At 41.7% G+C, this 14,011-nt stretch overlaps 1 protein-coding gene across 5 annotated transcripts in view; it reads left to right on the top strand.

Annotated features, from left to right (window-relative positions):
* The window catches only part of RB1CC1 (RB1 inducible coiled-coil 1), a 179,269-nt gene that overhangs the window by 140,097 nt on the left and 25,161 nt on the right, over nucleotides 1-14,011 (top strand). For all 5 annotated transcript variants that reach the window (XM_073583804.1, XM_073583801.1, XM_073583802.1 and 2 more), the window contains 2 exons: nucleotides 1,042-1,090; nucleotides 4,379-4,426. In XM_073583804.1, the coding sequence (XP_073439905.1) occupies nucleotides 1,042-1,090; nucleotides 4,379-4,426 (97 nt within the window). The remainder of the gene's footprint in view (nucleotides 1-1,041; nucleotides 1,091-4,378; nucleotides 4,427-14,011) is intronic.

The raw sequence follows: 14,011 nt of genomic DNA, 5'->3' as shown, positions 1-14,011 counted from the left end.
AAAATCTATGGCTAGACCTCAAAATAGCAGTGCATGCAAGACGAGTCCGGAATCTCACAGAACTGGAAGAATTTTCCAGGGAAGATTGGATGAAAATCTCTGAAGCAAGAATTGAAAGACTCTTCTCTGGCTATAAAAGCGTTAACAAAGCTGTGATGCTTGCAAAAAGTGGTGCTACTAGATACTAGCCATGCAGGGTGCCCAAACTTTTGCATTGACTCCTTTTATCTTTTTGGAATTTTTAAAATGTAAAAAATGACTCTCTTTTTGACTAAAATACAAAGTAAATGAGTCATTGTTAACTTTAGGCCTTTTGGAGAATTTCATCTTCAACTTGCTTAATAGTTCACAATAACAGTAATTTTTTGACCAGGGGGTGCTCAAACTATTACATGCGACTGTATGTGTACATAGATTGCTGTAGCTGACAGTTTCCCTTTTTAAGGCTAGTTTCACACTAGCGTATCTACACGCAGCGCATGGTGCCGCTAAGCCCCGCCCCCTGCCGCGCCCCCTCCGGTCATCTACTATCGCACAGCGCTGCATGCGATCTGCGCACCGTATCTTTAGCATAGGTTGCGCAGACCGTGCGCTAGTAGGATTTTGCGTGCGCTGCGCCCTTTTGACGGTGCGCCGAACGCACCATGTTGCATTTTGGTGCGATCGGCGCACCGTCAAAAGGGCGCAGCGCACGCAAAATCCTACTAGCTCACGGCCAGCGCACGGTCTGCGCACCCTATGCTAAAGATAGGGTGCGCAGCTCACATGCAGCGCTGTGCGATAGTAGGGAGTAGATGACCGGAGGGGGGGCGGAGCTTAGCGGTGCCGTGCGCTGCGTGTAGATTCGCTAGTGTGAAACTAGCCTAAGCTTTTGATTTTCAAAAGGGACCATGGTAGTCGATCATTGTCTGATCTTGTGACATCACTTTAGAAGATGGCACCATTGCTTGCCTAATTTCAGCTTTTAGCTCTTGGCTTTGACTTTTGATGTATTTTCTATGGCAAATTTGTAACCGTGTTACTGCACATTTCTTTTTATAGTGATGTTACGTTATCGGAGGAGAAGCAGAAGATTATGCTGTTAGAGAGAGTAAGTATCTGTTTTCTGTTTTGTGCTTGTGTAGTAATTGGGCTTAGTTTATTTTATTTTTTTTGTTAGGTATTCATATAAAATAAAATAATGGCCCTAAGAATGTTCCCCAGGGAGCAAGCGTTCACCCAGCTTTACTCTGGCAGTTCCAGGACTGATACAGAATATACAGTTAGGTCCATATATATTTGGACAGAGACAACATTTTTCTAATTTTGGTTCTAGACATTACCACAATGAATTTTAAACAAAACAATTCAGATGCAGTTGAAGTTCAGACTTTCATTTGAGGGTATCCACATTAAAATTGGATGAAGGGTTTAGGAGTTTCAGCTCCTTAACATGTGCCACCCTGTTTTTAAAGGGACCAAAAGTAATTGGACAATTGACTCCAAGGCTATTTCATGGACAGGTGTGGGCAATCCCTTCGTTATGTCATTCTCAATTAAGCAGATAAAAGGCCTGGAGTTGATTTGAGGTGTGGTGCTTACATTTGGAAGGTTTTGCTGTGAAGGAGACATGCGGTCAAAGGAGCTCTCCATGCAGGTGAAACAAGCCATCCTTAAGCTGAAAAAAACGATCTGAGAAATTGCTACAACATTAGGAGTGGCAAAATCTACAGTTTGGTACATCCTGAGAAAGAAAGAAAGCACTGGTGAACTCATCAATGCAAAAAGACCTGGGCGCCCACGGAAGACAACAGTGGTGGATGATCGCAGAATAGTCTCCATGGTGAAGAGAAACCCCTTCACAACAGCCAACCAAGTGAACAACACTCTCCAGGAGGTAGGCGTATCAATATACAAATCTACCATAAAGAGAAGACTGCATGAAAGTAAATACAGAGGGTTCACTGCACGGTGCAAGCCACTCATAAGCATCAAGAGGAAAAAGGCTAGACTGGACTTTGCTAAAAAACATCTAAAAAAGCCAGCACAGTTCTGGAAGAACATTCTTTGGACAGATGAAACCAAGATCAACCTCTACCAGAATGATGGAAAGAGAAAAGTATGGCAAAGGCATGGTACAGCTTATGATCAAAAGCATATCACATCATCTGTAAAACACGGCGGAGGCTGTATGATGGCTTGGGCATGCATGGCTGCCAGTGGCACTGGGTCACTAGTGTTTATTGATGATGTGACACAGGACAGAAGCAGCCGAATGAATTCTAAGGTATTCAGAGAGAGCTATACTGTGTGCTGAGATCCAGCCAAATGCAGCCAAACTGATTGGTCGTCGTTTCATACTACAGACGGACAATTACCCAAAACATAAAGCCAAAGCAACCCAGGAGTTTATTAAAGCAAAGAAGTGGAATATTATTGAATGGCCAAGTCAGTCACCTTATCTCAACCCAATTGAGCATGCATTTCACTTGTTAAAGGCTAAACTTCAGACAGAAAGGCTCACAAACAAACAGCAACTGAAAATCACCGCAGTAAAGGCCTGGCAGAGCATCAAAAAGGAGGAAACACAGCGTCTGGTGATGTCCATGAGTTCAAGACTTCAGGCAGTCATTGCCAACAAAGGGTTTTCAACCAAGTACTAGAAGTGAACATTTTATTTACAATTATTTAATCTGTCCAATTTTGGTCCCTTTAAAAACAGGGTGGCCCATGTTAAGGAGCTGAAACTCCTAAACCCTTTATCCAATTTTAATGTGGATACCCTCAAATAAAAGCTGAAAGTCTGAACTTCAACTGCAGCTGAATGGTTTTGTTTAAAATTCATTGTGGTAATGTCTAGAACCAAAATTAGAAAAATGATGTCTCTGTCCAAATATATATGGACCTAACTGTACTACTTCTGAAGCAGAACAGATTTCAGCCAGTGACGACTCCTCTTCCTCCACGCTATGATGGTAGCAGAGCAGAGTCAGTCGTCACTGCTGAATCGTCAGAGGCAGAGCCAAGTTCTACAGGGCCCCACTCCATTGGGGTATCCCAACAATTTGCTTCATATACCCCTGAGCAAAAGGTTGCAGTCAACTAGTCCCTCATGCGTTTCAATCCCTCCGCGCTGCAAATACAGGGGCCTGTGGGCCGGTCAGAGAAAAAACAAGTAGATTTTCTGTCACAATTGGTTTCAGACGTCTGGAGAAGGCGGGCGTCGTTCTTACTTGCAAGTGACCAACTTCTTACAGTGAAGGGGAGTGACAGGAAAGACGTGTACATGCTGACCACGCTGATCACCACTGTGATGGTCAGAGACACGGGCCCCATCTGGGACATGCAAAAACCGGTCTGCCTCACAGGCTATAATAAATTCATGGGATGCGTTGACCTGTCAGACCAGATGCTTTAATTGGAACTGGTAAAGTGAAAATCCAGGTAGCAATCTACCTCATCCAGATTGTTACCTACTACATCATCTTCCACAAGAAGTCTCAAGGAGCATTCGCATTTTCTCCAGTTCCAGAAGAAAATCGTTGTGTATCTCCTATTTGACACAGAAGCCCATTAAGCAGTCTTCAAGTCCGAGGATGCCCAGAGACTTGCAGAGCGACATTTTATTCACACTGTCTCTGCCAGTCCCACCCAAACTTATCCCCGAAAATGATGCTGCATTTGTAGGAAGCATAGTAGAAGGAGCGATTCCTGGTATTATTGCCTCAGGAGCCCAACACAACCAGACCTTTGTGTTATTTATATATATATATATATATATATATATATATTATTTGTATTTCTGGTTAGTGGGCCCAAGTAGAGTAATTTTTATGAGACAAGTAATGAAGGGAATATTTACATCAGTAAAACCATATATACAATGCGTTCTAGCTCTTAAAGCCTTCGTCTTGCATCTGCCGCTGGATGTGCTTTTTCTTATAAATTCATCTGCTGTGCCAAAGGTACTCATTATCTCATATAATTGCCCTTGGGGTCTTCTTTGGAGGATAACCAGGAGACAGTGAGACCGGCTGCATGTGATAAAGCTACGTCAGTGTAAGTGAGTGCTTTGAGGAGCTATGTGTCTTGCACAGCTTGAGAAGGTTAGACTCCATTCATAAATGATTTATTGCCCTACCAGATTGGTTATTAGTACACTCCAATAGCACTTTCTGTTGTCTTTTTTTTTTTTTTTTAATATATATAAAGGAAAAATTCCAAGTCAAGTTTATACTCCACACCGTTCAGTTTCGGCATGCTGCACTGCCTCCTAAAAGTTTGCCCTTTGGTGGACAACCCCTTTAAAATCTAGCAATATGCATATTTTCTAGAGCAATAAGCAAACTGTTTGGTAGTGCATGTAATAGTTTCTCGTTTTCTGTTTTCTTGTTTTTAGACATTGCAACAAAAAGAAGAAGAAAATAAGCGATTAAATCAGAGACTGGTGAGAAATAGCACATTATATGAACCGTGCTTTCTTTTTAGTAGTATAATGTGTGTACTTCAGAGATAATGATGATGGTGTTAAAACCGGTATCTTAGCACAAATAAGGCAGAATATCTCCCATATATTTTACTCCTGTGTATGGGATACAACCCTATATGAGGAAAGACAAACTGAATATCATACAGCTTAAGCACTTTATCCAAGCCCCTTCTTATACTGCCAACCATACAGAAATACCCCTCAATTTGCTTTTGCTCCTCACTTCAAAGGAAAGAATAATTCTGCAGTAATTCGACCTGAGGGAACAACTGGTAAAGCAGGATCCTTATATATTAGTAACACTGGCTGTGAAGGCGGTGCTGCCTGATGATTTGTGGCCCAGTGCCACAATTGTACAGTTTTCTCACAAATCGGGATGGGTTTTTTTTAACATTACCCTTATAAATAATGAGACCTCATTCTGCGCATGCGCCACCTCCGGCGGCCATTTTCCTGAAGCTCAATTCAGTATTACATTGTTGTAATGCTGAATTGATCTTCAGGAAAATGGCTGCCGGAGGCGGCGCATGCGCAGAGTGACATCTTGTCTCCCGAGATCTCACTATGCGCGGCCATTTTCATGAAGCTCAATTCAGCATTACAACAATGGAAGTGCGGGGGCTCCAGCCTTTCACAAAAGGCCGGTGGAGGCCCCGCACCGCCGTTCACCTGCAAAAGTGCCGCACCAGCCCGGGATGGATCTGCGGGGGCTCCGAGATTTCCACCAATGCCGGCGGAGCCCCCGCACCACCAATCATCTGCCAAATCGCCGCCCATCAGCCTAGGATGGATGTGTGGGGCCTTTCACAAAATGGCAGAGCCCCCACACCACCGAACCTGCTGCACCAGCCAGGGATGAGCCAGACCACCTCCTGTGACCCCCACTCCACCAGCGCTCCATATCACTCCCTACCCCCCAAGTAAGCTGACTGTAAGACGGACCCTCATTTGAGGCATTAATTTTTTCCCTATTTTTCTTCTGAAAATTTGGGGTGCGTCTTATAGTCCGAAAAATACAGTAACTTTTCAGTTTAGGCTGTCGTGTTTGCACATGAGAAATAAGACAATTTCTGGGCATTAGATGACTTGTATCCTCCATTGTTCATCATCTTTCATCTCTCCAGGCTCTGTCTTTAGTTTTCAGTTCTCTCTGAGCTAGTGTATCTCCTTACACTAGCTCACAGAGAACTGAAAACTAAATATAGCTGCTTTGATGTCTCCTATACACTTTTTTTCTCTGTCTAGCACATGTTTAAGCGCAGTGGCAGCATGAAGGAGAAGAGTACTGAGCTGCATGGCTGTTGATACAGACCTGGGATAATTAAAGTCAAACTCTAGTTGCAGCAGTCTGCCTCTTAGGGGCCAATACACTTAACATAAACACTTTGAAAAGTCATGAAACATTTGTGCCAATTGGCATTTTCATGCCAGGTTCAAGCAGCTACTGCAGAATGAGCTGAGCTGTGGAGGACATCGGGCATGGTTTTGTTTGCCAATCAAATTCATGGAAAGCGGCAGTGTTTCCTACTCTAGAAATGTTACTCCAGTGTCTGAGTAGAGTGAGACTTCTGCTGAGGTGCACAAAGGCGCATGCTGCTCATATGATGTGCCAAAATCTTTAAGGGGTGCACAAGTTATTCTGCACACATTTCAAATGCCAGTCTAAATGAATCGGGGCCTTAATGTTTACTTTCGCTGCTCCTCCCTCTGTTTCATAAAGTATAACTGGAGGTGTAACCTGACGCCTCACCGTGCCAACAGGCTGTCTTGCTTTTGCGAAGATCGATTTGAGCTGTTTTTTTTTTTTTTTCCAGATTGTTTAATGAATTCCGTAGGCTGGGTTGAAGGAAGTGGCTCATAAGTGGAGAAATAAGCATAATTCTCTAGTAATATATATTACAAAGTATCTTCTATTCACTTACACTATTAATTTATTAAGATGTTGTTGAAACAAAGAATCCCATGTTAGTAGGTGATTTCCAATGTGTTGCTTTTTTTTATATTTCTGGATACGCAGTTTGTTGGAGAGAATACAGTGTTTCTGACTTTTCTCAGATCACACACTACTTTTCTGACTTTCCCGAAGACTATTTTGTTAACATGTAATCTGTTTTCAATCTTAAATCGCTTCATATTTGTGATGAAGTGTATTTGATAATAACAGCAACGCGCATTAATTTTCCATTTTCGTGTGCTGACTAAATAATGGAATGTAAAATATTTAGAAAATATTTTGATTTTGTACTAAGATGATCTATTTAATTACAAGCACTTTTTATCCACAAATGAGATTTTTTTTTTTTTATGTGAAATATTCTTTGTAAATTATACAGCAATGTTTGGAAGTGTTATATTGTACCAGTGAATCTATAGCTTGTATGTTATACCAGCAAGTACGAGAAAAAAAAGTAATATATTCCAGGCCAGGAAAACTTGTCAGGGTTTCTAAACAAATTATATGTGCTTCTAAAATAGTTTTTCATATGTAAGTAAGACACAGTCTTATATGGTGACCGGGTCACGGTATGGTACATTACTCATGTTGCTGACTGCCGTGTTTAGCGCACATCTCTGCATTTGCCATCCCATAGACTCATGGTTTAACAAGTGCAATGGGCAGCAAAATGAAATTAACCAGCAAGAGTGAGAAATGTCACATTTTCTAGATTATAGAATACTAGGCCGCTAATCCACATTGGATAGTCTCTTGTTTGGAAGCCTAGTCATAGTATATTTTTTTCCACTGTGGATTTTGTCACAAATGCTCTCACAATTTTTCCTGTCTGACCTGCAGAAAATAACCAAATAAGTATAGAGGTTTTCCTGGCTTCATACAATATCAAGCCCCTGCTATACAAGGAGGATTATCTATAAACGGTATTAAAAACAGTTGACAATCATATAAAATATCAAAAGGAATAATACCCCCATTACCGTTCCGCTCTAGCGCCTGTGCCATCCGTTCCCTGGTCCCCACCTGTTTTTTTTTTTGTTTGTTTTTTTTTAAATCTTACGCAAGCAATATTGTGTTGTCAAAACCACTTCAATCAATCACTGACTACGTAGGTGGCCTCTTTGCTATCAACATGTCACCACTGCAGTTATCTGCACCGCAATGTGACCATTTCAGTCAGACCACAGTTATGGGACATTTGGTCCCAAGTCGTATACGATTTTGTTATAGCTTGTTTTTTATTTTGTATGTCCCTTTTTTTTCACATGTGAAGCACCATGGAATAAATTGCAATATAATAACAAATTGTAGAGAAGAAAGCCGGCACCAAATCCCCATAAACCGCCACTTGATTATGCTTCAGGAGACAGCAAAAAAATCCAGGTCAAAAGAGGAGCTCCGGTCCGCACCAGAAGAAAGGTTACACATGTGTCCAGAATAAGCAAAAGAGGTGGCACTCAACGTCCTTGTAAAACATTCTTTTATTTCATATCCTTAAAACATTGCAGCGAGAGACACTTCATGGGACAACGGCCGTTTCGCGCTGTCTGCGTTTCAACCCTTGAGCACAGTACCCATTAAAGCGCAGACAACACGTTAATGAAGGGTCCAAACCATTCTCTCACTGCAATGTTTTAAGGATATGAAAACAAAGAATGTTTTACAGTGCAAGTACTGTAGTCTGTGACTGTGACCTTTCTGCAATTTTTTTTTTTTTTTTTTTTTTTTTTAAAGGATAGGAAAACAAAAGTTTCGTATCACCATTGAGTTTAGTTTAACTGTCTATCTGCAGCTGCTGTCATTGCAATGCATGAAGGTGTATTCAATTCCACAGACTTTTTCTTTTTTTTTTCTAACGGCCTTCGGATCGACCCCGAGCCATTGCAACTTGATGGATGAAATATCTGTAAGAAGATTGATCTTGTGTAAGCCTAAATAGGTCTGCCAACGTCTTCTCTACCATTATCTTGATGGTATCAAGCCATCGGGTTGCTGGTCTTCCCACAGGCTGCATCTGTTAAATCAGTAGCGCTTCAAAAAAATATCTCCGTATGGCCTACACTTATAACCAAATCTTGGCTCTAAGATAGTTATACATAATAACATAGTAACATAGTTATTAAGATTGAAGGGAGACTTTAAGTCCATCTAGTTCAACCCATATCCTATCCTAACTTGCCCTAACATGTTGATCCAGAGGAAGGCAAAACAAACCCATGTGGCAAACAGTAAGCTTCACATTGGGGAAAAAAATTCCTTCCCGACTCCACATACGGCAGTCAGACTAGCTCCCTGGATCAACGCAATATTAAGGAAACTAGTGTATATACCCTGTAATATTATACTTTTCAAGAAAGGCATCCAGTCCCTTCTTAAATTTTAGGAGGGAATCACTCATTACAACATCATATGGCAGAGAGAGAGTTCCATAGTCTCGCTGCTCTTACAGTAAAGAATCCGCGTCTGTGAGTATGCTTAAACCTTCTTTCCTCCAGACGTAGAGGATGCCCCCTTGTCCCCGTCACAGGTCTAAGAGTAAAAAGATCATTAGAAAGGTCTTTGTACTGTCCCCGCATATATTTATACATTGTAATAAGATCACCCCTAAGCCTTCGATTCTCCAAAATAAATAACCCCAAGTGTAATAACCTGTCTTGGTATTGCAGACCCCCCAGTTCCCTAATAACCTTGGTCGCTCTTCTCTGCACCCGCTCCAGTTCAGCTATGTCTTTCTTATACACCGGAGACCAGTACTGTATACAGTATTCTAAGTGTGGTCGCACTAGTGACATATAGAGGTAAAATTATGTCCTCCTCATGAGCATCTCTGCCTCTTTTAATGCATCCCATTATTTTATTTGCCTTTGCAGCAGCTGCCTGACACTGGCCACTAAATGTGAGTTTGTCGTCCACCCCTACATCCAGGTCTTTTTCAGTGACAGTTTTGCCCAGTGTTTTACCATTAAGCAAATAATTATACATTTTGTTTGTTCTACCCAAGTGTATGACCTTACATTTATCCCCATTAAAGCTCATTTGCCATTTATCAGCCCAAGCTTCTAGTTTACATAAATCCTTCTGTAATATAAAATTGTCCTTCTCTGTATTGATTACCCTGCAGAGTTTAGTGTCATCTGCAAATATTGAAATTCTACTCTCTATGCCCCCTATAAGGTCATTAATAAATATGTTAAAAAGAAGCGGGCCCAAAACTGACCCCTGTGGTACCCCACTGCTAACCGTGACCCAGTCTGAGTGTGCTCCATTAATAACCACCCTTTGTTTCCTATCCCTGAGCCAGCTCTTAACCCACCTACACATATATTCCCCTATCCCCATTGTTCTCTTTTTATGTATCAACCTTTTGTGTGGCACCGTATCAAAAGCTTTTGAAAAGTCAATGTACACCACTTCAACTGCATTCCCTTGGTCCAGTCCTGAACTTACCTCTTCATAAAAACTTATCAGATTAGTCTGACAGGAACGGTCCCTTGTAAACCCATGTTGATAGTGGGTCATGAGGTTATTCTTCTCCAGATACTCCAGTATAGCATCTCTTAGAAAACCCTCCAGGATTTTACCCACAGTTGAGGTTAAACTTACTGGCCTATAATTTCCAAGTTCAGTTTTTGTCCCCTTTTTGAATATTGGCACCACATTTGCTATACGCCAGTCCTGTGGTACAGACCCTGTTATTATGGAATCTTTAAAGATTAAAAATAATGGTCTATCTATGACTGTGCTTAATTCCTGCAGTACTCTGGGGTGTATCCCGTCCGGGCCCGGGGATTTGTCAAGTTACAGTCATATGTAAAAGTTTGGGCACCCCTATTAATGTTAACCTTTTTTCTTTATAACAATTTTGTTTTTTGCAACAGCTATTTCAGTTTCATATATCTAATAACTGATGGACTCAGTTATATTTCTGGATTCAAATGAGGTTTATTGTACTAACAGAAAATGTGCCATCTGTATTGTAACAAAATATGACCGGTGCAAAAGTATGGGCACCTCAACATAAAAGTGACATTAATATTTCGTAGATCCTCCTTTTGCAAAAATAACAGCCTCTAGTCGCTTCCTGTAGCTATTAATGAGTTCCTGGATCCTGGATGAAGGTATTTGTGACCAATCCTGTTTACAAAACAATTCCAGTTCAGTTAAGTTTGATGGTCGCCGAGCATGGACAGCCCGCTTCAAATCATCCCACAGATGTTCAATGATATTCGGGTCTGGGGACTGGGATGGCCATTCCAGAACTTTGTAATTGTTCCTTTAACATATGACTGTATGTTGGCAAGTTGCAGTCAGATTAAAAAAAATCATTTTGATTTTGCCACTTGCTGCTTCTTGACATATGTCACCATGTAACCCTTGCCCTATTCGTATTCTTTTGATTTTTCCCCAAAATTATCGGCTGTCTGTAAAAGAAAAAAAAATACACTGTTGGGTAGCTCCATTGCTGCGATGCGGTGGCCTCCGGGAAAATGGCCTCTTGGGGGGGGCAGCGTATGCTCAGATTCAGCATTTATAAGTATATTACAACTATAAGACGCACCCCCATTTCCCCCAAAAAGTTTTTGGGAAAAAGTGCGTCTTATAGTCCGAAAAGCACGGTACATGTACAGTAAGTTGCACGCACACTGTATTAATTGTATATGTCACAGACCTCTATATATCTACCATTCTATTTTAATTTACTGTATGTAATCCATCTCATCTATCCTCTGTCGGCTCCTTCTGTGATTTTACAGTACACGGCAGATGAATTGCCAGCTTTTCTTGTATGTATCTATGCAATATATATATATATATATATATATATATATATATATATATATATATATATATATATATATATATATATATATATATATATATATATCCCAGCAAAGAGCAAACAGATGAACAGCAAACTAGGGCACACAAATTAACGGTGGAATAGATACACGGCTCAGCAGACAGTATGACACAGGATAAGATTAGATACACGGCTCAGCAGACAGTATCACACAGAATAGAATTAGATACACTACTCAGCAGTCAGTATCACACTGGATAGGATTAGATACATGGCTCAGCAGTCAGCAACACACGTTAGGATTAGGTACACGGCTGAGCAGAAAGTATCACACAGGAGAGGATTAGGTACACAGCTCAGCAGACATTATCACACAGGATAGGGTTAGATACACAGATACACATGTTGTTTATCAAAAGGCTCTTGAATGAGTTGAAAATAAATTACAATCAACACTTGGGTAATCGTTTAGTTAATTTGTGTTGCAAATCTGTAGTGTTGAATATATGATGTGAAATGTTTTTATGTGCAATATAATCACTATAATTTGTTATAACCAACCACAGTTGGTTACTATGCCCAGGCAACGCTGGGCTCTTCAGCTAGTATATATGTGTGTGTGTGTGTGTGTGTGTGTGTGTGTGTGTGTGTGTGTATATACACACTGCTCAAAAAAACAAAGGGAGCACTAAAATACCACATACTAGATATCTCTGAATGAAATAGTCCAGTTGCAAATTTGTATTCATTGCATAGTGGAATGTGTTCAGAACGATAAAACATAAAAATTATCAATGTAAATCAAAATGAATATCCCATGGAGGTCTGAATTTGGAATGATACTCAAAATCAAAGTGGAACATCAAATTACAGGCTGATCCAACTTCAGTGGAAATGCCTCTTGACAAGGAAAAGATGCTCAGTATTGTGTGTGGCCTCCACGTGCCTGTATGACCTCTTTACTGTACAATGCCTGGGCATGCTCCTGATGAGGCGGCGGATGATCTTCTGACGGATCTCCTCCCAGACCTGGACTAAAGCATCCGCCAACTCCTAGACAGTTTGTGATGCAACGTGATGTTGTTGGATGGAGCGAGACATGATGTCCCAAATGTGCTTAATCGGATTTGGGTCTGGGGAACGGGCGGGACAGTCCATAGCTTCAATGCCTTCATCTTGCAGGAACTGCTGACACACTGCAGCCACATGAAGTCTGGCATTGTCCAGCATTAGGATGAACCCAGGGCCAACCGCACCAGCATATGGTCTCACAAGGGGTCTGAGGAGCTAATCTTCGTACCTAATGGCAGTCAGGCTACCTCTGGCGAGCACATGGAGGGGCTGTGCGGCCCTCTAAAGAAATGCCACCCCACACCACTACTGACCCACTGCCAAATCGTTCATGCTGAAGGATATTGCAGGCAGCAGATCGCTCTCCATGGCGTCTCCAGACTGTCACGTCTGTCACATGTGCTCAGTGTGAACCTGCTTTCATCTGTGAAGAGCACAGGGCACCAGTGGTGAATTTACCAATCCTAGTGTTCTGTGGCAAATGCCAAGCATCCTGCACGGTGTTGGGCTGAGAGCACAACCCCCATCTGTGGACGTCTGGCCCTCAGACCATCCTCATGGAGTCTGTTTCTAACCGTTTGTGCATACACATGCACATTTGTGGCCTGCTGGAGGTCATTTTGCAGGGCTCTGGTAGTGCTCCTCCTGTTCCTCCTTGCACAAAGGCGTTCCTGCTACTAGGTTGTTGCCCTCCTACGGCCCCCACCACATCTCCTGGTGTACTGGCCTGTCTCCTGGCAGCGCCTCCAGCCTCTGGACACTACGCTGACAGACACAGCAAACCACCTTTCCACAGCTCGCAGTCCTGCTGCTGGGTTGTTGCCCTCCTACGGCCCCCTCCACGTCTCCTGGTGTACTGGTCTGTCTCCTGGTAGCGCCTCCAGCCTCTGGACACTACGCTGACAGACACATCAAACCTTCTTGCCACAGCTTGCATTGATGTGCCATCCTGGATGAGCTGCACTACCTGAGCCACTTGTGTGGGTTGTAGAGTCCGTCTCATGCTACCACGAGTGTGAAAGCACAACCAACATTCAAAAGTAACCAAAACATCAGCCAGAAAACATTGGTACTGAGATGTGGTCTGTGGTCCCCACCTGCAGAACCACTCCTTTATTGAGGGTGTCCTGATAATTGCCAATAATTTCCATCTGTTGTCTATTCCATTTGCACAACAGCATGTGAAATTGATTGTCAATCAGTGTTTCTTCCTAGGTAGACAGTTTGATTTCACAGAAGTTTGATTTACTTGGAGTTATATTCTGTTGTGTAAGTGTTCCCTTTATTTTTTTGAGCAGTGTATGTATGTGTGTCACTAACATCTATATATCAATGTATTCTATGTGTATATATCAATTCTAACATTTCACTTTGTGATTTTACTGTACGCGGCACATGAATTGCCAGCTTTTATTCTATCTTCCTGTCTGTCTATCTAATATAAATACATATATATATTTGTGTGTGTGTCACTGACATGTATACATCTATGTATTCTATGTGTATATATCCTATTCTAACCTCTGTGTGATATTACTGTATGCAGCACATGAATTGCCGGCTTTTCAAAGGACATCGGTGCATAAAAATCGGACCGCATTTGCATGGTCCAGGTGCTGTGCAATTTTTTATTTTTTTCCTCGCACCTATAGACTTGCATTGGTGAGTCTCTGACGGTACATACACAGAAAATCTCTGACGGTACATACACAGAAAA

Source organism: Dendrobates tinctorius, unplaced genomic scaffold, assembly GCF_039654945.1.
Source record: "Dendrobates tinctorius isolate UK_male_01 unplaced genomic scaffold, ASM3965494v1 ptg000081l, whole genome shotgun sequence".
Taxonomy (NCBI): Eukaryota; Metazoa; Chordata; class Amphibia; order Anura; family Dendrobatidae; genus Dendrobates; species Dendrobates tinctorius.
This window is presented reverse-complemented; position numbering and strand designations above follow the sequence as displayed.